Here is an 18080-nt window from a genome sequence, read left to right on the forward strand (position 1 = left end):
CCAGACCTGCTGAGCTTTTCCAGCAACTTTGTTTTTGTTCGTGAATTAGAGATGCTCCAGGCATCATAACAATTCCATTAGCAATCTTTCCTTTGTTTTTTTTCCCGGAAGGTATTACGGTCCTCACTTATGACATCAGTAGGCACTCTATCAGTAGGCACAGTTTCAAAGATACCACTCAAATCAAATTAAGTAAGATGGTCTGTTCAAGCAGGCTCTCTACCTGCCCGCCTCTACAACCATTTGCAACACTGTTTTGTTCACAGTTCAGGAACTTTGCGCTTGCCCATAGCAGGGCAGTTTAATTTTCTTAATTTCACTCAGTGGAATTGTTTAAGTTAAGACCACGCAATGTTTTCCTGGCATTAATATGATGTGGCTTGAAGATATGTTGGACCGAGGAAGGAGCAGCAATTAGTTTGTTTCGGTTTAGAGATTTTAGCAAATATCTACTTTTGAACGGCGTGATTTGCTTTAGATGTTATTCTGCTTTAATCGATTGTGCGCAACAGGAAAGTTATACTTGTATGGTCAGATAGTTTCACTTGAAAGTGAAGTAATAGTTGGTTTGCCTTGCTGTATTCACGTAGTTTGACCCTGTTTTGATGCACATTCTATTGGATGTGTGGACTCTGTGCTGTAGGAAAGATGATATTAAACTTGAAAGGGTTCAGAAAAGATTTACAGGGATGTTGCCAGGTTTGGAGGGTTTGAGCTATAAGGAGAGGCTGAATATGCTGGGGCTATCTTCCCTGGAGTGTTGGAGGCTGAGGGGTGACCTTATAGAGGTTAATAAAATCCTGAAGGATATGGATAGGGAGAATAGCCAAGGTCTTTTTCCCAGGGTAGCGGAATCCAAAACCAGAGGACATAGCTTTAAAGTGAGAGGGGAAAGAGTTAAAAGGGACCCGAGGAGTAACTTTTTCACACAGAGACTGGTGTGTGTTTGGAATGAGCTGCCAGAGGAAGTGGTGGAGGCTGGTACAATTATAAGATTTAAAAGGCGTCTGGATGGGTACATGAATAGGAGGGTTTAGAGGGATGTGGGACAAATGGGCTAGATTTATATAAGCTATCTGGTCGGCATGTATGAGTTGGACCGAAGGGTCTGTTTGCATGCTGTACATCTCTATGACTCTGTGAGGGGTTGTGCTTCACAATCATTTTTTTTATGATTACAAAATGTGTTAAACTTTCAGAAAATTGTGGGTTAGATTCACAGTTGTGCATCCCTCCAACAGATAAAGGTGTGGAGGAAAATGAGACTGGCTAAATTGTCAAATTTATTAACTTATTCACACTGAAGGTAGAAGTATTCTGCAGCGAGTTTTTCTGATATTTTATTTCCTCATCCATGCTAAGTTGCGTATAGTGTTCAGGAATATGCAGGTTAGTTGGTTTAGCCATGGGAAATGCAGGGTCACAGGGATAGGATAGTGGGGTAGGCCTGGGTAGGATAATGTTCGGAGGGTTGGTGCAGACTTGATGGGCCGAATGGCCTGCTTCCACACTGTGGGGATTCTGTGATCTAACTTTACAACCACTGTCATAGAGTTTGTTGGTGGCAAATCCAGTTCCTTCCAATTGTCTAAGTGTGTTGTGAACTGAAGGCCTTTTGCTTTACTTCCTGCTCGTCTTCGCAACTGGGGGAAGCTCAGACTGCTCCCATTACTTGTCCACGGTGACTGAGCTATGAATGCTTGCTGTGGGGCTAATACAGCACTCAAATTCAGTTCCCTTTCACAGAATCAGAGCTGAGATGAGGATAGGAGGATTAATTCCCTAACATCTGCTCCAGTCGGATGAAGGGTATTTCTTAGGCTTTTCTTTGCCCATAGGACAAACAGTGGACGCTAAGACACAGTGATCTGTTCTTCCTTTTCACATATGTATTTACCAGAGGTTTTAACTTTTCTTCTGTTTAATTTCTATTAAACTGTATTCACTTTTAGTTGTGTATATAATCATAATGTCTATTTTACAAATTATTTAGACTCCAAAATGTGTGAAATGGAGTTGTCAGTTCTGCAACTTCAGCGTGCTTTATTCCTTCCTTGTCTTTTTCTTTTGCACAGAATGTCAACACAATGGTGGTCCTAGAAAGTAATGGCAATCTTGTGCTGTACACTGGCATTATTCGGGTAGGTTGCTACGATAACATTTGCAAAGAATTCCCACGCTGATTAATGCGCCCTATATAGTTTCAAGCTATTTATTTTGAAGGTAAAAGTAGCGCATGTGGTCGGGAAAGTGATAAAAGGTCAAAAATAATTGTTCGCAATGCACCTTTCACAATTTCATTCAGTTTGCAGCCAATGAAGAACTTTTGAGCTGATGTCATTGTTGTATTCTAGAAAACTGCAACAGCCACTTTCTGTTCACCTCTTACCCCAATCAATAAGATCAAAATGACCAGATGATCTGCTTTTTGTTTTTAAAGTGATGTTGGTTGCAAGTTGGATGATGGAATGGAACTTGAGCCCATGACCATCTGACTTTGTGGATGATTATTAAAATATAAACAATATGCAGGTTTTGGAAAAAGTGAAGAGTTTGGCACTAAGTCAGTGCTCAAAGAACGGGTGCAGAAAAGGGATCGGAGAGACAGCCTTTTCACACAGTACCTATATGGGGCAAATTGCCAGAGGAAGTGGTAGAGGGCAAGTACAATTACATCATTTAATAGCCATTTGGACAGGGTACGTAATTAGGAAAGGTTTAGAGAGATATGAATTAGAAATAGCTTCATTGTCACTTTAATGTATTCTCATGAGGACAGTGACAAGTTTACAAGTTGCCACTTACAGCGCCATGGGCCAAATGCAGGCAAATGGGACGAGTTCACTTTGGGGAAGCTCGGTTGGCATGGACGAGTTGGACTGAAGGGCCTGTTGCTGTGCTGTATGACTCTATGGCATGATGGATTGAATGGTCTCCTTATCAATTGTGGCTGAATTGCTTCTGCAATTTGCATGCTTATCTTTTTTTAAGAAAGAAGTTATGCTTGTTAAATTCCTCCCCATTTTCCCATAATTGTGGAGACTTTGACCACTCCTCCCTCCCTTTGTTAACGTACTGTTCTTTATTTGGCATGCACCCTCCAGTCAGACCCTCACTTGAATGGGTATTATGTGTGACAGTCGGTGTTCATCAGTGATGCTGAGTGTGTAGAGCAGATCCTAGTTCTGTGTCCCCATCTTGACTCAATCATGCATACAACATTAGGAGTCACTGGATCATAATCTAGGACAGGAACTGCAAGGATAAGGAGTTTGCAATCAAATGTAAAAGTGCAGCCAGTTGTAATGTGGTTCGATTGCTTGATTGATATAGGTTGCCTCATTTGGACAGCCACTTTTTCTGAAGAAATTTTAGCTCATTCCCCTTCTGCTCTGGGTGTAGACAGATGCATAAAGAGACATGTTGTCCAACATTTTCGACCATTGCTTATCAGAACAGATGCATGAATGTGAAATTTTGAAAGGAGCAACAATTTATACTTGCTGGCAAACACAGTACTGATTAGTTGCCAAGTCTGATCGAGGCTTTGCTATGGCGAATGCAGGAGGAATCTATTGTCCCCCATGTTTCTGTTTAATTTTTAAAAAAAAGGCATAATGTCTGGACGTGCATCTTTTTTCTGAGGGAGTGTAGGTCCCTACTCATGATGTAGCCTATTTCAGTGTCACCATGATTGTTTATGCCTTTGTAAATTAATGTACATATGTGTAGCATAAATTCTGTTTCTTTTTGAAGGTAGGAAAGGTGTTTATTGCTGGACTTCCAACTCCCTCGCTTTCTGCATCCAACACACTGCCACGGCCTAGCACTCCACTTGGCAGTGTCAGCACCCCAGCGAGACCTTCAAGCAGGCACCCCGGTGCACTGGATGAAGTAAGAATGTGACCAGCTTGTTCATTTGAATGTTGCTTAATGCTGTTCTGCTTCAAAATTTTCCCCTTCCAGGAAATGACCAATGTGGATTATTCAGTTCTGAATTATGTTTCAGCATGTAGTGTGGCAATAGCACTTTACTATTCAGTACTACCTGGCCATGTTTCTTCTGTCGGTGGACCCCTGCCCCAACTCCTTAGAGGTAGATATTCATTCTTCACTTTTTGGTCCACAGATGTTCAGCAAAGCTGCCAAGGCATATAAAGCCAAGTGCTGGAAAATGGGACTAGAATAGTTGGTGTACAGTGGTGCATATCATCCTCCTCCACTTCTGCCACCTACAATCCGACTTCACAACCAAACGTATATTTCCCTCCCCACCCCATCTGCCTTTCGTAGAGACCGCTCTCTCCGTGACTCCCTCGTCCGCTCCACACTCCCCACTGACCCTACCGCCCCCAGCACCTTTCCTTGCGACCGCAGGAAGTGCTACACTTGCCCCTACACCTCCCCCCTCACCTCCATTCAAGGCACAGAACAAACCTTCCGCATTAGACAGGGGTTCACCTGCACATCCGTCAACATGTTCTATTGCATCCGCTGGTCCCGATGTGGCCTCCTCTACATCGGTGAGACTAAGCGGAGGCTCGGAGACCGCTTTGTAGAGCATCTGCGCTCTGTTCTCGACAAATGACAACACCTTCTGATGGCGAACCATTTTAACTTCCCGCCCCACTCCCTCAGTGACATGTCCATCCTGGGCCTCCTCCAGTGTCACAGTGACGTCACCCGGAAACAGGAGGAACAGCACCTCGTATTCCACCTTGGATCCTACAGCCCGATGGCCTAAACGTGGATTTTACCAGTTTCAAAATCTCCCCACCCCCGGCCTCATCCCATGACCAACCAACCCTCCCTCTCAACTCCGCCTCCTTGACCTGACACAATCTGTCCCTCTCCTTTCCCACCTATCTGCCCCTCCCACCTCACTGACCAATCCCCACCACTCCCTACCTGCACCCACCTATCACCATCCCACCTATCTTCCCCAGCCCCACCCCTCCCCTCTATTTATTTTAGAGCTCCCTTCCCCCTCCCCTTTTCTGAAGAAGGGTCCTGACCCGAAACGTCAGCTTTCCTGTTCCTCTGATGCTGCCTGGCCTGCTGTGCTCCTCCAGCTCCACACTGTGTTATCTTTGACTCCAGCATCTGCAGTTCTTACTATCTCTGAGAATAGTTGGGTGGTTGTTTTTGACCAGAATGGACACGATGGGCCGAAGGGTCTTTTTGGGAACTGTGAATCTCTATGACTGTATATGATAGGAGTTCTTAAACTAACACTGCTGCTTCTGGAAACCTTGCTCTCATACTTACACTATTGATAATGAGTAATATGTACGAATAGTACTGACAGCAGGCCCAATGAAGGATTATCAACTGTCCCACAAAGAGTGATGCTCTTCAAGGGAGAAGTTTCCCTGTGTAAGTTTTTGATGTAACAGGACTGACATCATTTTCTAGCCATATCAGCCCTTTATTATTGAAGGTACTCGATGCAGTGGTGTGGGACAGGTGTTTGTAAAGTAGGCTTTGACACAATAGCATTTCAACAGCGGCCGCATCTTATAACTGCGCAACACCTGTAATGTAGCGAATCCCGCCATGGCAGATGGTGGCATTTGAATTCAATAAGTATTTGGAATTAAGAAACTAATGATGACCATGAAACCATTGTCGATTGTCAGGAAAAACCCACCTGGTTCACTAATGTCCTTTAGGGAAGGAAACTGCCATCCTTACCTGGTCTGGCCTACATGTGACTCCAGACCCACAGCAATGTGGTTGACTCTTAATGCCCTATGGGCAATAAATGCTGCCTAGCCAGGGACACCCTCATCCTGTGAATGAATAAAGGAAAAAAAATAGTGAAAGGTGCTGCACAGGTAACAAAAATTGACAATGGACCACATCAGGAAATAATTGGCCAGATGAACAAAAACTTGGTTGAAGAGGTAGGTTTTAAGAAGTGTCTTCAAAGAAAAAGAGGCTGAGATGGAGAGACGTAGGAATGGAATCCCAGATCTTGGGGCCTAAGCAATTGAAAACACTGGTAGAGAAATAATAATCAGGAATTCACAAGAGATCAGGATTTGAGGAGCACGGATTTCTCAAATGGTTAGTGTAATAGAAAAAGATGTATATGGAGCAATTTGCCATTTTAAGTTGTGGATAGCGAGTTTTCTCAAAGTCCAGTATAGTTTCTGGCTGGTGAATGTTATTTAGACCAGTCAATAGCAAACCACTTTTCTGTAAGGGACAATTATTATTTTTCCAAACATTTTAAGGCAGTTAAGTCAGTGGCAGGGTTTTCTGTGGATTTAGTTATTCATTGGAGTTTATTTGTTTTTTAATCCAAAGGCTGTGTGGCCCTCCCCAGTACCTGAGCTGAATGATTCCACAAAGATTCAGGACTCGTACATGGACGACTGCACTTTCCACCAGATTGGAACATACATTCACTCCCTGCGGGATCCTGTCCAAAACAGAGTTACCTTGGTAAGGTAGTTTTGTGTACTTGGCCAGGCAAAGCATCAACACTGTTAGGTTTCCAGCAAAAATTGGGAAGCTTGAGAGCTCAGGCTCTGCTTACATGTGCTTAGTATTTTCCTATCACAGCCAAGTTACTGGATAGCTGCAGTGCGGGGCACAAATACACCGAATGCTGGTAAAACTCATCAGGGCAGCACGGTGCCTCAGTGGTTAGCACTGCTGCCTCACAGCGCCAGGGACCCGGGTTCAATTCCACCCTCGGGTGACTGTCTGTGTGCAGTTTGCACGTTCTCCCCGTGTCTGCGTGGGTTTCCTCCGGGTGCTCTGGTTTCCTCCCACAGTCCAAAAATGTGCAGGCTAGGTGGATTGACCATGCTAAATTGCCTGTAGTGTCCAGGCATATGCAGGCTATGTAGATTAGCTGTGGGAAGTACAGGGCTAGGGTAGCGGACAGGATCTGGGTGGGATACTCTTTGGAGGGTCAGTGTGAACACGATGGGCTGAATGGCTACTTCCACACTGTCAGAATTCTATGATTCTAGGTCTGGCAGCATCTGTGTACAGAGAAATAGAATTATTTTGTTGAGTCAGGTATGACTGATCTTCAGAATAAGTTTTTGAAACATTAGCCCTGTTTCTATCTCCACAGGGGCTGCCAAACCTTCTGGATTTCTCCAGTGTTTGTTTCACTTTCCAGCATCTGCATTGTTTTGCCTTTGTTGCAGTATGGGGCATGTTGGATATGGACCTTACTGCCCCATTACTGTCTGTTGGGATTCTAGAATCCCTACAGCGTGGAAACAGGCCATCTGGCGCAACAAGTCCACACTGTCCCTCGGAAGAGCCAGACCCATCCCCCTACCCTTTTACCTGTAACCTTGCATTTCCCATGTAAAAGTCACCTAACTTACACACCCCTGGACACTACGGGCAATTTAGCACGGCCAATCCACCTAACCTGCACATCTTTGCACTGTGGGAGGAAACCAGAACACCTGGCAGAAACATGTAGCTGTTGTCCCTTAGTAATGAAATGTGTGCTGAAAGGCAAGGAAAGGGTCACTCGCATTTTGAATAATGGCCACACTTAAATTGCTTTCTGTTTTGTTCAGCTTCTGTGAAGTCCATCTAATATAGGAGTAAAGAAAACTTTGCATTTATGCCATGTCTTTTATGACCCCGGAATGCCCTAAAGAGGACTTTACAACCAACAGCACATTTTTTTAAGTGTAGTCAGTGTGATAATTGTGGGAAGTGTAGCAACCAGTTTGTACACAGCAAGGTCTCAGACAGAAATAAGAACTACGGCAACATTGATTGAGGAGTAAGTAGCAGCGAGGACACTAGGGGAAGCTCCAGTATACTTTTGAATGTTGCTGTGAAATCTTTTATGTCCACTTGAGGGAGCTGAGAGGATCTGGATTCAACGTCTTATGTGAAGGATGGCACCTCAACTGTGCAGCATTCCATCAGTACTGCCCCACCTACCTAGGTGTTGTGCTCAAGTCCCGAAATGATACTTGAACCCAGTGCCTTCACAGCCCAAAAAGAATGTGCTACCGCTGAGCTATAGCTGATGTACCGCGTAAAGGTTGCTCGGCTAGCTATGATTGGATGAACAAATCGCTAAGATTCTTAGCTAAGGTGGCGACTTGTCAAGTTTTCACTGTACTCATTTGAGTACATGTGACAATAAAGCTGATCCTAATTCATCCAGTGTGCTGGGGTGCTTGCTTGACAGCCTCTGTCAATGACAGGATACTGACATTGCCAAGTGTTTTGCAAGGCCATGATATTGTGTTGGATGCAGATAGTTTTAGTTTATTTCTGTAAAATCATCATTGTCTCTGTATGTCTTCATCCCTCTTCCGATGTTGAGTATTTTGTGTCTTTCTCTTCAGGAAATGAGTAATGGGAATTTAATTAGGATCACCGTACCTGAAATAACAAACTCTCAATTGGGTAAGAGCGAACAAATCTTAATATTTTTTGGCGAGAACAGTGTATTTAAACACGTGTTAGTCACATCAAAAATTCAGGCAATTCAGAAAATGAAATATGTACAACTTCGGTGCTAAATATTTTACTGAATGTCATGGCAGAAGATTGATCAACAAATCAAAATGTCTTGTTTAACTTCCGATAGTGAAAAAATGCTTGCAAGCAATAAAATATATCCTTCCGAAAGAGGTTGCGGTACAAGTTTTAATCAAGTGGTACAACGCATACAATGCACCGGGTGGACCCAACTATCATTCCGAATGGAACATGTTTGTGATCTGTCTCATGAACCTGATGGGCTACAATACAGATAGGCTCAAGTGGACACGCAATGTAAGTACATGTTACGAATTATTTAAGCAGCTTTACATTTGGGGAGAGTTAAAGATTCTGAAAAGTACACTCCTTTCACACTGGATATTAATACAATTGAAATAAATGTTGCTTTGAAAAAGTGCTTTCAAAATGCGGCAGAATCACAGCCTGTAGCACGCCCTTTATCGAACAGTAATAAACTTGATTTCAATTCGGAGACTTGCAACCGAGAGGCAAGTATTGATGGAATTTATTAAAATTTATTAACAGTACTTCAATCTGAAATGTGACCTAGAAAGTTTATTCAAAAACTTATTTAAAGGGGATTTTGAGATTCTCATTGATCACTCATGTCTTGCTGACAGGGAAGTCCCCTATCTCTGAGGCTGCAGTATAAACCCATCATTTTGGCACTGATATTTTCAATGCACAATTCTTGGTTTTAATAGATGACAAAGCTTTTGTTCTCAAAATGTATAAAAGAAGCAGCTGAGCACCATTATATATGTCTGTCAGGATCATCCTTTAGAATGAAGATGGGAGGAGGTGACATAATGGTAAGGTCACCTGAGCAGTAACCCAGAGCCCCCCCCAGACTAATAAAGGGCAGCACGGTGGCTCAGTGGCTAGCACTGCTGCCTCACAGCACCAGGGACCTGGGTTCGATTCCAACCTCGGGGAATTGTCTGTGTGGAGTTTGCACATTCTCCCCGTGTCTGCGTGGGTTTCCTCTGGGTGCTCCAGTTTCCTCCCACAGTCCAAAGATGTGTAGGTTAGGTGGATTGGCCATGCTAAATTGCCCGTAGTGTTCAGGGATGTGTACATTAGGTGGGTTATATGGGTCTGAGTGGGTTGTTCCAAGGATCGGTGTGGACTTGTTGGGCCAAAGGGCCTGTTTCCACACTGTAGGGATTCTATGAAAATAATGTTCTAGGTTCATATCCTACCGTAGAAGATGGTGAAATTTGAATTCAGTAAGATTTGGAATTTAAAGCCGACGATCATAAAAACCCATCTGGTTCACTAACGTCCTTGAGGGAAGGAAGCCTGGTTTTATCTGGTCTGGGCTGCAAGTGACTCCAGGCCCAGAGCAGTGTGCTTGCCTCCTAACTGCCCTAGATAGCCAGTCGGTTCAAGGCCAAATAGCAATGGGCAATGCAGTTATGTGAATTTAAAAAAAATGAAATCGGACGGATCACCTGGCATCAACCTAGGCACCAGAAGTAGCAAAGACAGATCCGTTGGTCCTACAAAATCCTCCTTACTAATATCTGTGGGTTGTGCCAAAATTGGGAAAGCTCTCTCACAGGCTGGTCACACAACAACGTGACATAGTCAAATTCATGGGATAATACCTTACAGTGTCCCAGGCAACACCAGAGGTGTTGACACTGTGGTGTACAGCTGTGACAGGTAGCCCTGGGAGTCATCCAACTTAAATCCAGATCTCATGAAATCACTTTGCATTAGATCAGACATGAACAGGGAGACCTCCTGCTGATTACTGTTTACACAGCCCACCATCACTGATGAAACAGTGCTGCTCCCATGTTGACCTCGTCCTCACTAATCGGCCTGTCGCAGAGATGTGTCCACCCACGCCAGTATTGGTAAGAGTGATCACTGTACATACCTTGTGGATACTGGGTCCAATCTTCACAGTGAGGATGCCCTCCATCATGTTGTGAGAGACTATCACGATGCTGGAAGGGACAAACTTGGCATGGATTGTGAGCCATTAGTAGCAGCAGTAACAGAATTGTACTCCAACGCAATCTGTAACCTCATGCCTGGCATACCACCCATTCTACCATTACTAACAAGCCAGGAGATCAATGCTGGGTCAGTGAAAAGTACAAGAGGGCATGTCAGGAACAGTACCAAGCATACCAGACAATGAGGTGTCAGCTTGGGCAAACTCCAACTCAGGCCTACTCAGGTTAAATAGAGGAAGCAGCATGCTAGAGACCGTCACACAACAATCCCATAACCAACTGATTCGATCTGAGCTCTGCAGTCACAGTGAACAATTCAACAACTAACAGGATGTGAAAATATCCCTATCCTCAATGCACGCATCAGTACAAATGATAAGGCTGACTCATTCGCCACAGTCTTCAGCCAGAAGAGCTCTGTAGATGATCCATTTCGGTCTCTTCCACAGGTCCTCAACATCACAGAGACCAGTCTTCAACCATTTGATACACTCCATGCGATGTCAAGAAATGGTTGAAGACACCGGCTACTGCAAAGGCTATGGGTCCTGACAACGTTCCAGCAATAGTACTGAAGACTTGAGCTCCAGAACTAGGTGCACCATGGCCAAGCTGTTCCAGTACAATTACAGCACTAGCATAACCTGGCAAAGTGGAAAATTGCCCAAGTAAGTCCTGCACACAAAAAGCAGGACAAATCTAACCCGGCCAATTACCGCCCAAACAGTCTATTCTCAACCATCAGTTAAGTGATGGAAGAGGTTCTTGACATTGCTATCAAGCTGCACTTGCAAAGAAATGAACTACTCACTAACACTCAGATATGTTCTGGTTCATGACCTCATTACAGCCTTAGGACTTAGGACAAACATAGGCAAAAGAGCTGCATTCCACAGGTGAGGCGGAAGTGACTGGCCTTGAAAGCAAGGCCACATTTGACTGAGGTGTCAGCTTGGGCAAACTCCAACTCAGGCCTACTCAGCTTAAATAGAGGAAGCAGCATGCTAGAGACAGTCACACAACAATCCCATAACCAACTGATCCGATCTGAGCTCTGCAGTCACAGTGAACAATTCAGCAACTAACAGGATGTGAAAATATCCCTATCCTCAATGCACGCATCAGTACAAATGATAAGGCGTCAAGGAGCTCTAGGAAAACTGGAGTCAAATGAAGATAGTCATGGTTTTTGGAGGTCTGTCATCTCGCCTTGTTGCAGGAGGTCCTCAGGTTAGTGTCCTAGGCCCAACCATCTTCAGTTGCTTCATCAATGACCTTCCCTTCATAGCAGAAATGGGGATGTTCACTGCAGACTACACAATGTTCACCATTTGCGACTCCTCAGATACCGAACAATATCCAGGTCTTTTGGCTAAATGGCGAATAATATTGCTTGGCACATGTGTGGCACTAGTGACCATTTCCAACAAGGGAAATTCTCACCATCCCTCCTTGACATTCAATGTCATAACTGTTACTGAATCCCTCACTGTCAACATCTTGGGAATTTCCATCGATCAAAAACTGACTTGGACTAACCATCTAACTAACGGTGGCTGCAAGTGCAGGTGAGAGACTTCCATCATCTCAAATTCACACTGGTGGCTGTGTGTCCCATCTACAAGATGCAGTGCAACAATTCACCAAGGCACCTATGACAGCAACTTCCAAATGCATGACCTGTCTCATCTAGAAAGACAAGGAAAGCAGGTGCATGTGAACACCATCCCCTGCAAGTTCCACTCCAAATGACACACCATCCAATCTTGGAAATATATCACTGTTCCTTCACTGTTTCTGGGTTAAAATCCCAAAACTCCTTTCAGCCCTGTAGCTGTACCTAGACCCCCAGGACTGTAGTGTTTCAAGAAGTTCACCATCACCTTCTCCAAGGCAATTATGGATGAGCAAAATTGCAGGCTTTGCTATTGATGCCAAAATCCCATGAACAAATAAAGAAAAGGGCATTTCAAACGCTCAAATGCTGGTCCTCTTCATTTGTGTTAATCAAAATCAATGTTCCGGCATTTATATTTCAGTCCCTTTACGTTGTGTATACAGCACAGAATCCAGCCATTCAGAATAACCGGTCTGTGCCAGACTTTATGCTCTGTTTACTCCCATCTTTTCTAATCTTGATCGAGCTTTCTCCTTCATATGCTTGTGTAGCTTACCCTTAAATGTACCATTGCTATTCACTCATCTGAAGGTTGGAAGAAAATTTAAGAGCAGGGTTGTTAAGAGATGGAATTGATTCCCTGAGCATGATCAGTGGAAGCAGAATCCATCATTGTCTTTTTAAAGTCAGTTAGCTAAATGTTTGTAAAAGAAATAAAGGCCTTTAAAAGGTATAGGGAGAGGGCAAGTAGATGTGATTAAGTGGACAACTGTATCCAGATGCTAGGAGTCACAATGGGCTAAATTACATTCTTCTCTGATGCGATGTTCTACGATTATACAACATTGCAAGTAAAGCACAAAAGTTCTAGGCTATTTATTGAAGGTTTTTCTAATCATGTTTGCACATAGAATAGCAAACGTTTGCATCAACGTGAAGTGTCATGGAAGTTTTGATCTGTCTACAAATTCTTTAGTGGATACAGCTGTACATTTCCCAGAATATGTAAATAGGGAGTGGGTGAAAGTTGCTTTTATGAAGTACTTTATCACACCATTAAAATCATAGAGTGTTTACAGCCCAGAAGTGCCTGTGCTGACTCTCTGCAAAAAGAATTTGCCGAGTGCCACACTACTGCCTTTTCAGATAATGATCTAATTAACTTTTGAAAGCCACAATCAAACCTCCCTCCACCACACTATCAGGCAATGAATTCCAGATCAAAAGCATTCATATAGTTTGAAAGAAAATGTTTTTTTTTCTCATGCAGCTATTGCTTGTTTTGTCAATCCGTAAATCAGTGTTCTCTATTTCATCGTCCTTCCACAATATGAATCTAAGGAATGAGGTCAGGAGAAGAGAATGTGTCTCAGTGAGCCTGTTTCTCCATTCACTATGATCATAGCTGATCTTGGGCTGCAACTCATCTTAGCTCTCTGTATCTCATGAAACCTTGAGGGGTTAAAAATCTGTATCTCAGCCTTCTATACAAGGATAGAGTATCCATAACCCTCCAGAGCCTTCTAATCAAGGATAGAGTATCCATAACCCTCCAGGGTAAGCAATTCCAAAGATTCGCAATCCTTTGTGAAGAAATTTCTGTCCATCTCAGACAAAATTATAGGGCCTTTATTCTGTAACTGTGTTTTAGCTAGGGGAAATAATACTACTGCATCTACATTTCATAAACTTAAATGTATCAAATTGTTCATCTCTCAGACTTCTAAACTCCAATACAATGGCATGCATTGATAATTGGATAATGGGCAGAAATCAGATAATAGAAATAAATGAACCATTTTCAAGTTGGCAGGCTGTGACTTTCGAGGTATTACAAAGATCACTGTTTCAGCTATTCACAGTTTTTACATATGATTTGCATTTACTGACTAAAAGTAATATTTCCAAATTTGCTGACGACACTAAGTTAGGTGGGAATGTGAGCTGGGATTAGGACGGAAGGAGGATTCCTTCGACAGGCTAAGAGAATGGGGGTGAATATAGTAAATAGAATATCATGTGGAAATTGTTCAATTATCCATTTTGGTGGGTAAAAACAGAAATGCAGTGTGTTTCTTACATGATGAAGATTGGGAACTGTTGACGTGCAAAGAGATCTAGCTGCCTTTGTTCATATGTCACTGAAAGCTAACAGGCCAAAAGGATTTGTGTACAGGAGTCAGAAGCTTTCTACAATTGTATAGAACCTTGGTGAGACCGAACGTAGAGTATTGTTACAGATTTGGTCTCTTTATCTTGCTAGAGAGGGAAAACAACGAAGGTTCACCAGATTGATTCCTAGGGTGCCGGGATTGTCCTTTTAAGGAGAGATTGAGAATACGGGGCCTGTACTCTCTACAGAATAAAGGAATGGGAGGGATTTCATTGAAGCATATAAAATGAAAAAGCATAACTGCCAATGTAATAATCTCAGGATTACTACCTGAGCCATAGGTCAATTAAATGGAGTTAAATGCAAGGCTCAAAAATTGGTTTGGTTGGAATGGTCTTCAGTTTGAATGTCCTGGAATAGAAGGGAGCTGTTCCGCTGGGACACGCTTCTGTTAAACCATGGTGTCCTGGTGAATCAACTAACTAGGGCTGTAGAGAGAGTTTTAATCTAAGTTTTTTTTGTTGTGAGGGTGGTGGGGTGCTTTCGAGACGGGAGATGTAGCTGACAAAGCATGCAGATATAGCAGTATTACAGGACAGGTTTTTGGATAATGATCAAAAAAGCCAAAGAACAGCGGATGCTGGAAATCAAACAAATTTAGAAAATGCTGGAAAAATTCAGCAGTTTGGCAGCATTTGTGGAGAGAAAGCAGAGTTAACATTTTGGGTCCAGGGTCACACGTACAGGGGAAAATAGTGTTAGGATAGTTGGCAGAACAGGCTCAGGTGGCTGAACGGCCTCCTCCTGTTCCGAATTCCTATGTCCAATTTACTCGGTCTCTCGTCATAGGACAAGCTGTTCATTCCAGGAAACATTTCAGTGAACCTTTGCTGTGCCGGCTCCATTCACCTGCTTAACAATGGAAACTAAAATTACGCAGAATATTCCAGGCTCTGTGTAACTGTAGCTAGATTTATTTATTTTTGCACTATGATTCCTTTGCAATAAAGGCTAATGTGACATTTGCCTTCCCAGTTGCTTACTATATCTCTTTGCTAACTTTTGGTGTCCTTTGCACAGATGTACCCAAGTCCCTGTGAACATCAAGTTTCACATCTTTTACAAGTTTTGCTCTTCTGTTTTCATGACCAAAGTGAATAACCTTAGCCTTCCCCACATTGTATTCTATCTTCAAATTGTTGTCCAATCATTTCAGCTGTCTTTGTCTTTTTGCAGCCTCTTGGAGTCCCTGTTACGATTTGCATTCCCTCTTAGATTTGTGTCATCAAAAAATAATTATACATTACTCTTCATCTAAGACACTAATGTAGACTCTGAATAGCTGAGACGACAGCACTGCTTTTTCTACTTATCCAAGCAGCAAGAACCTCAAATATGTTGGACAGTGACAGGGGCTGAAGATCTCTATTGCTACCAGACTTGCAGTCACAACAGGGTGCAAAATACTGCACATTTTTGTGGTATAGTGACCATTGAAAAATTAATCTAAAGCGGTTGTGACGATAATCAAATGTCCTTTAATTCACACAGCTTGATTTAGAGGGTTCTCTGTCCCCTGTGATCGCTGCCAAAAAAGCCAGGCCTTCAGAAGTCGGCTCAGACGAGGTAAGAAAATTATACCTTGCATGTTTCAGTGGGAAACAGCATGTAAATTATTGTTTTGTTCAAGATGCATTCCCATCACATGTGAAATATTTGCACTTGAATCGTGGAATATCCTAGTGGTTCTGCACCCCGAGGTCATGAGTCAAAATTCTGCCACATGCCATTCAGATTGGTCATTTGGACTCATTTGTTGCAAACACCCAACTTCAAGGAAGGGAATTTTTACCCGTTCAGACCTACATGTCTTTCGAGACCCATGCAACAATTGAATGATCATGAAAGTTGGAATATGCATTAAAATCTCTCTTAGCGGATCACAAACAAAGATACCTAGATAAAGGTAGAAAAGAAAACCTCTTTCAGTCCATTCAGCTGGGAACATCTACATCCAACTATCTACAATATGATTTCAAGGTTTTAGCCTCTTTACCCTGTTTGGATGCCCATTTCTCATGCTGATCACTCTTGGAATCAAATTAGAATTGGAAATTCCCTTTAGCTATTTCTTTGTATATGGTGTTCTTCCTGCTTTTATGCATGTTTTATCTTTGAGTCCCCTCGTTTCTTTCCAGTTATTGACGATGTGAATCCTGGATGTTGGTTCATCTTCTCACTTGAAAATGAACTGTTGCTTTGCATAGGAAAAATACATTTACGCTCACTGTTCCCCTTTCTACCATTGGCCATCATGCTGCAGTAACTAGAAGTGAAAAACAAATGTGATACAAATTGACACAACATTGAAGCTTACTATCTGAAGTATAACTGTTGCAACTGTGCACTTTTACTACAGTAAATTCGGCTCCATTTGAAAACCTGGTGGTCACGTTGTAGGAGCAACAAAATTGGCTATAAAATGTATAACTTCTGTAGAAAATGCTGTTAGGAAAATGACACTCCAGCCATGGTGTCATCCTGACAAGCATATCTTGTGTAAAAAGATTTTTGTCATTTGTGCTTTTATGTAAGAAAGTTGAAGAGGCTTATAATGTTTCTTAGCTTTAATTAAAATGCATGTTTATTTTTTATTTTCAGGACTGGGAATACCTGCTTTCGTGTGACTATCATCATAATTTTGAATCTCACCTTTTAGCTGGTGTGCTGCAGTTAGACCCTCTGGAGGTCTTGCATCCCAAAGAAGAGACGTTTCCGAACCTTGGCCTGGATTCAACCACTCTACTTTTCAGCCACATTCCTGCCATTTTCTTTGTGCTACACTTGATCTACGAGGAACTAAAGCTGGATAATCTGATGAGGGAAGGTGCACGTTCACTTGTCATTCTCCTGTATCAACTGGCAAGGTATGTATCCCTCCGGGGACACTATCACTGATACTCAGTTTCAGAGAAATTTTACTCCAACCTCAAATCTTTTTTTTACTTAGGTTGCTAAATTCTTTTCATTGGACTGTGGAAACAATTTTGTAATTCATTTCCAAGCCAGCCGGCATGATACTTTCACAAATCTGATGGCCTAAACCTTTTTAGTTCAAACTGTTCCAGATTTTAAAAAGCCAATTGTCTTTAAGGTTCAGACAGACCAGCTCCAGATTGAAAGCCAGTCATTGGACTTTGTATTTAAGTTCTTCTCTTTGGCTACGTTTGTCCTCGGGTGTCCTTGGAGAGGGAGTACGTGGTGTTTTCCAGCACCCTTGTAGCTTTAAGAGTGAGATGGGCACCACAGGAGCCAGAGTGCATTATCTCTCCCTCCAATTCTCATTTTGATTTAGTCCCTCACTCCTTTTCTACCCTCCCTTCATTTGTGTTATCATTGCACTGCCCCGGTGGACGGTGCATGTAATTTATTTCTGTAAGTATTCCAATGAGTGATTTAGTGATCGTTTTCTTTTAGAAAAAAAAGGGCTGAGCTCTTCAAAAGCTCTGTGATGCAGTGGTAATGTCCCTCCCTCTGAGCAGGGACCCCAGTTTCAAGTTGCGCCTGCTGCAGAAGTGTGTCATAACCTTTCTGAGCAAGTTGACTAAAAATATCTAAGAGTTGAGTTCTTATGGGCCAGATGGACTCGGTTCAAGCCCTAGACTGAACAGGTTGTTGTGAGAAAACAAAGCTGCTTTCTTATAAATCAAAGTGAGAATTTGAGGAGGAGATGATGTACTTCAGCTCCTGTGGTGCCAATGTGAGGATGCTGGTGGACACTGCATACTCCCTCTCCAAGGGCACTCAGGCACCAACATAGCCACAAGAAAGCAAACTCCGCCATTAAATACAAAAGTCCAACGAGCCTCACTGG

General features: G+C 42.8%; 1 protein-coding gene across 1 annotated transcript in view; it reads left to right on the forward strand.

Annotated features, from left to right (window-relative positions):
* The window catches only part of anapc1 (anaphase promoting complex subunit 1), a 199978-nt gene that overhangs the window by 45889 nt on the left and 136009 nt on the right, over nt 1-18080 (forward strand). Inside the window, 7 exon segments of the mRNA XM_048596681.1 lie at nt 2076-2141; nt 3757-3894; nt 6313-6450; nt 8346-8406; nt 8591-8778; nt 15758-15832; nt 16868-17133. Of these exon segments, the coding sequence (XP_048452638.1) occupies nt 2076-2141; nt 3757-3894; nt 6313-6450; nt 8346-8406; nt 8591-8778; nt 15758-15832; nt 16868-17133 (932 nt within the window).

This window comes from Rhincodon typus, chromosome 5 (assembly GCF_021869965.1).
Source record: "Rhincodon typus isolate 14 chromosome 5, sRhiTyp1.1, whole genome shotgun sequence".
NCBI lineage: Eukaryota > Metazoa > Chordata > Chondrichthyes > Orectolobiformes > Rhincodontidae > Rhincodon > Rhincodon typus.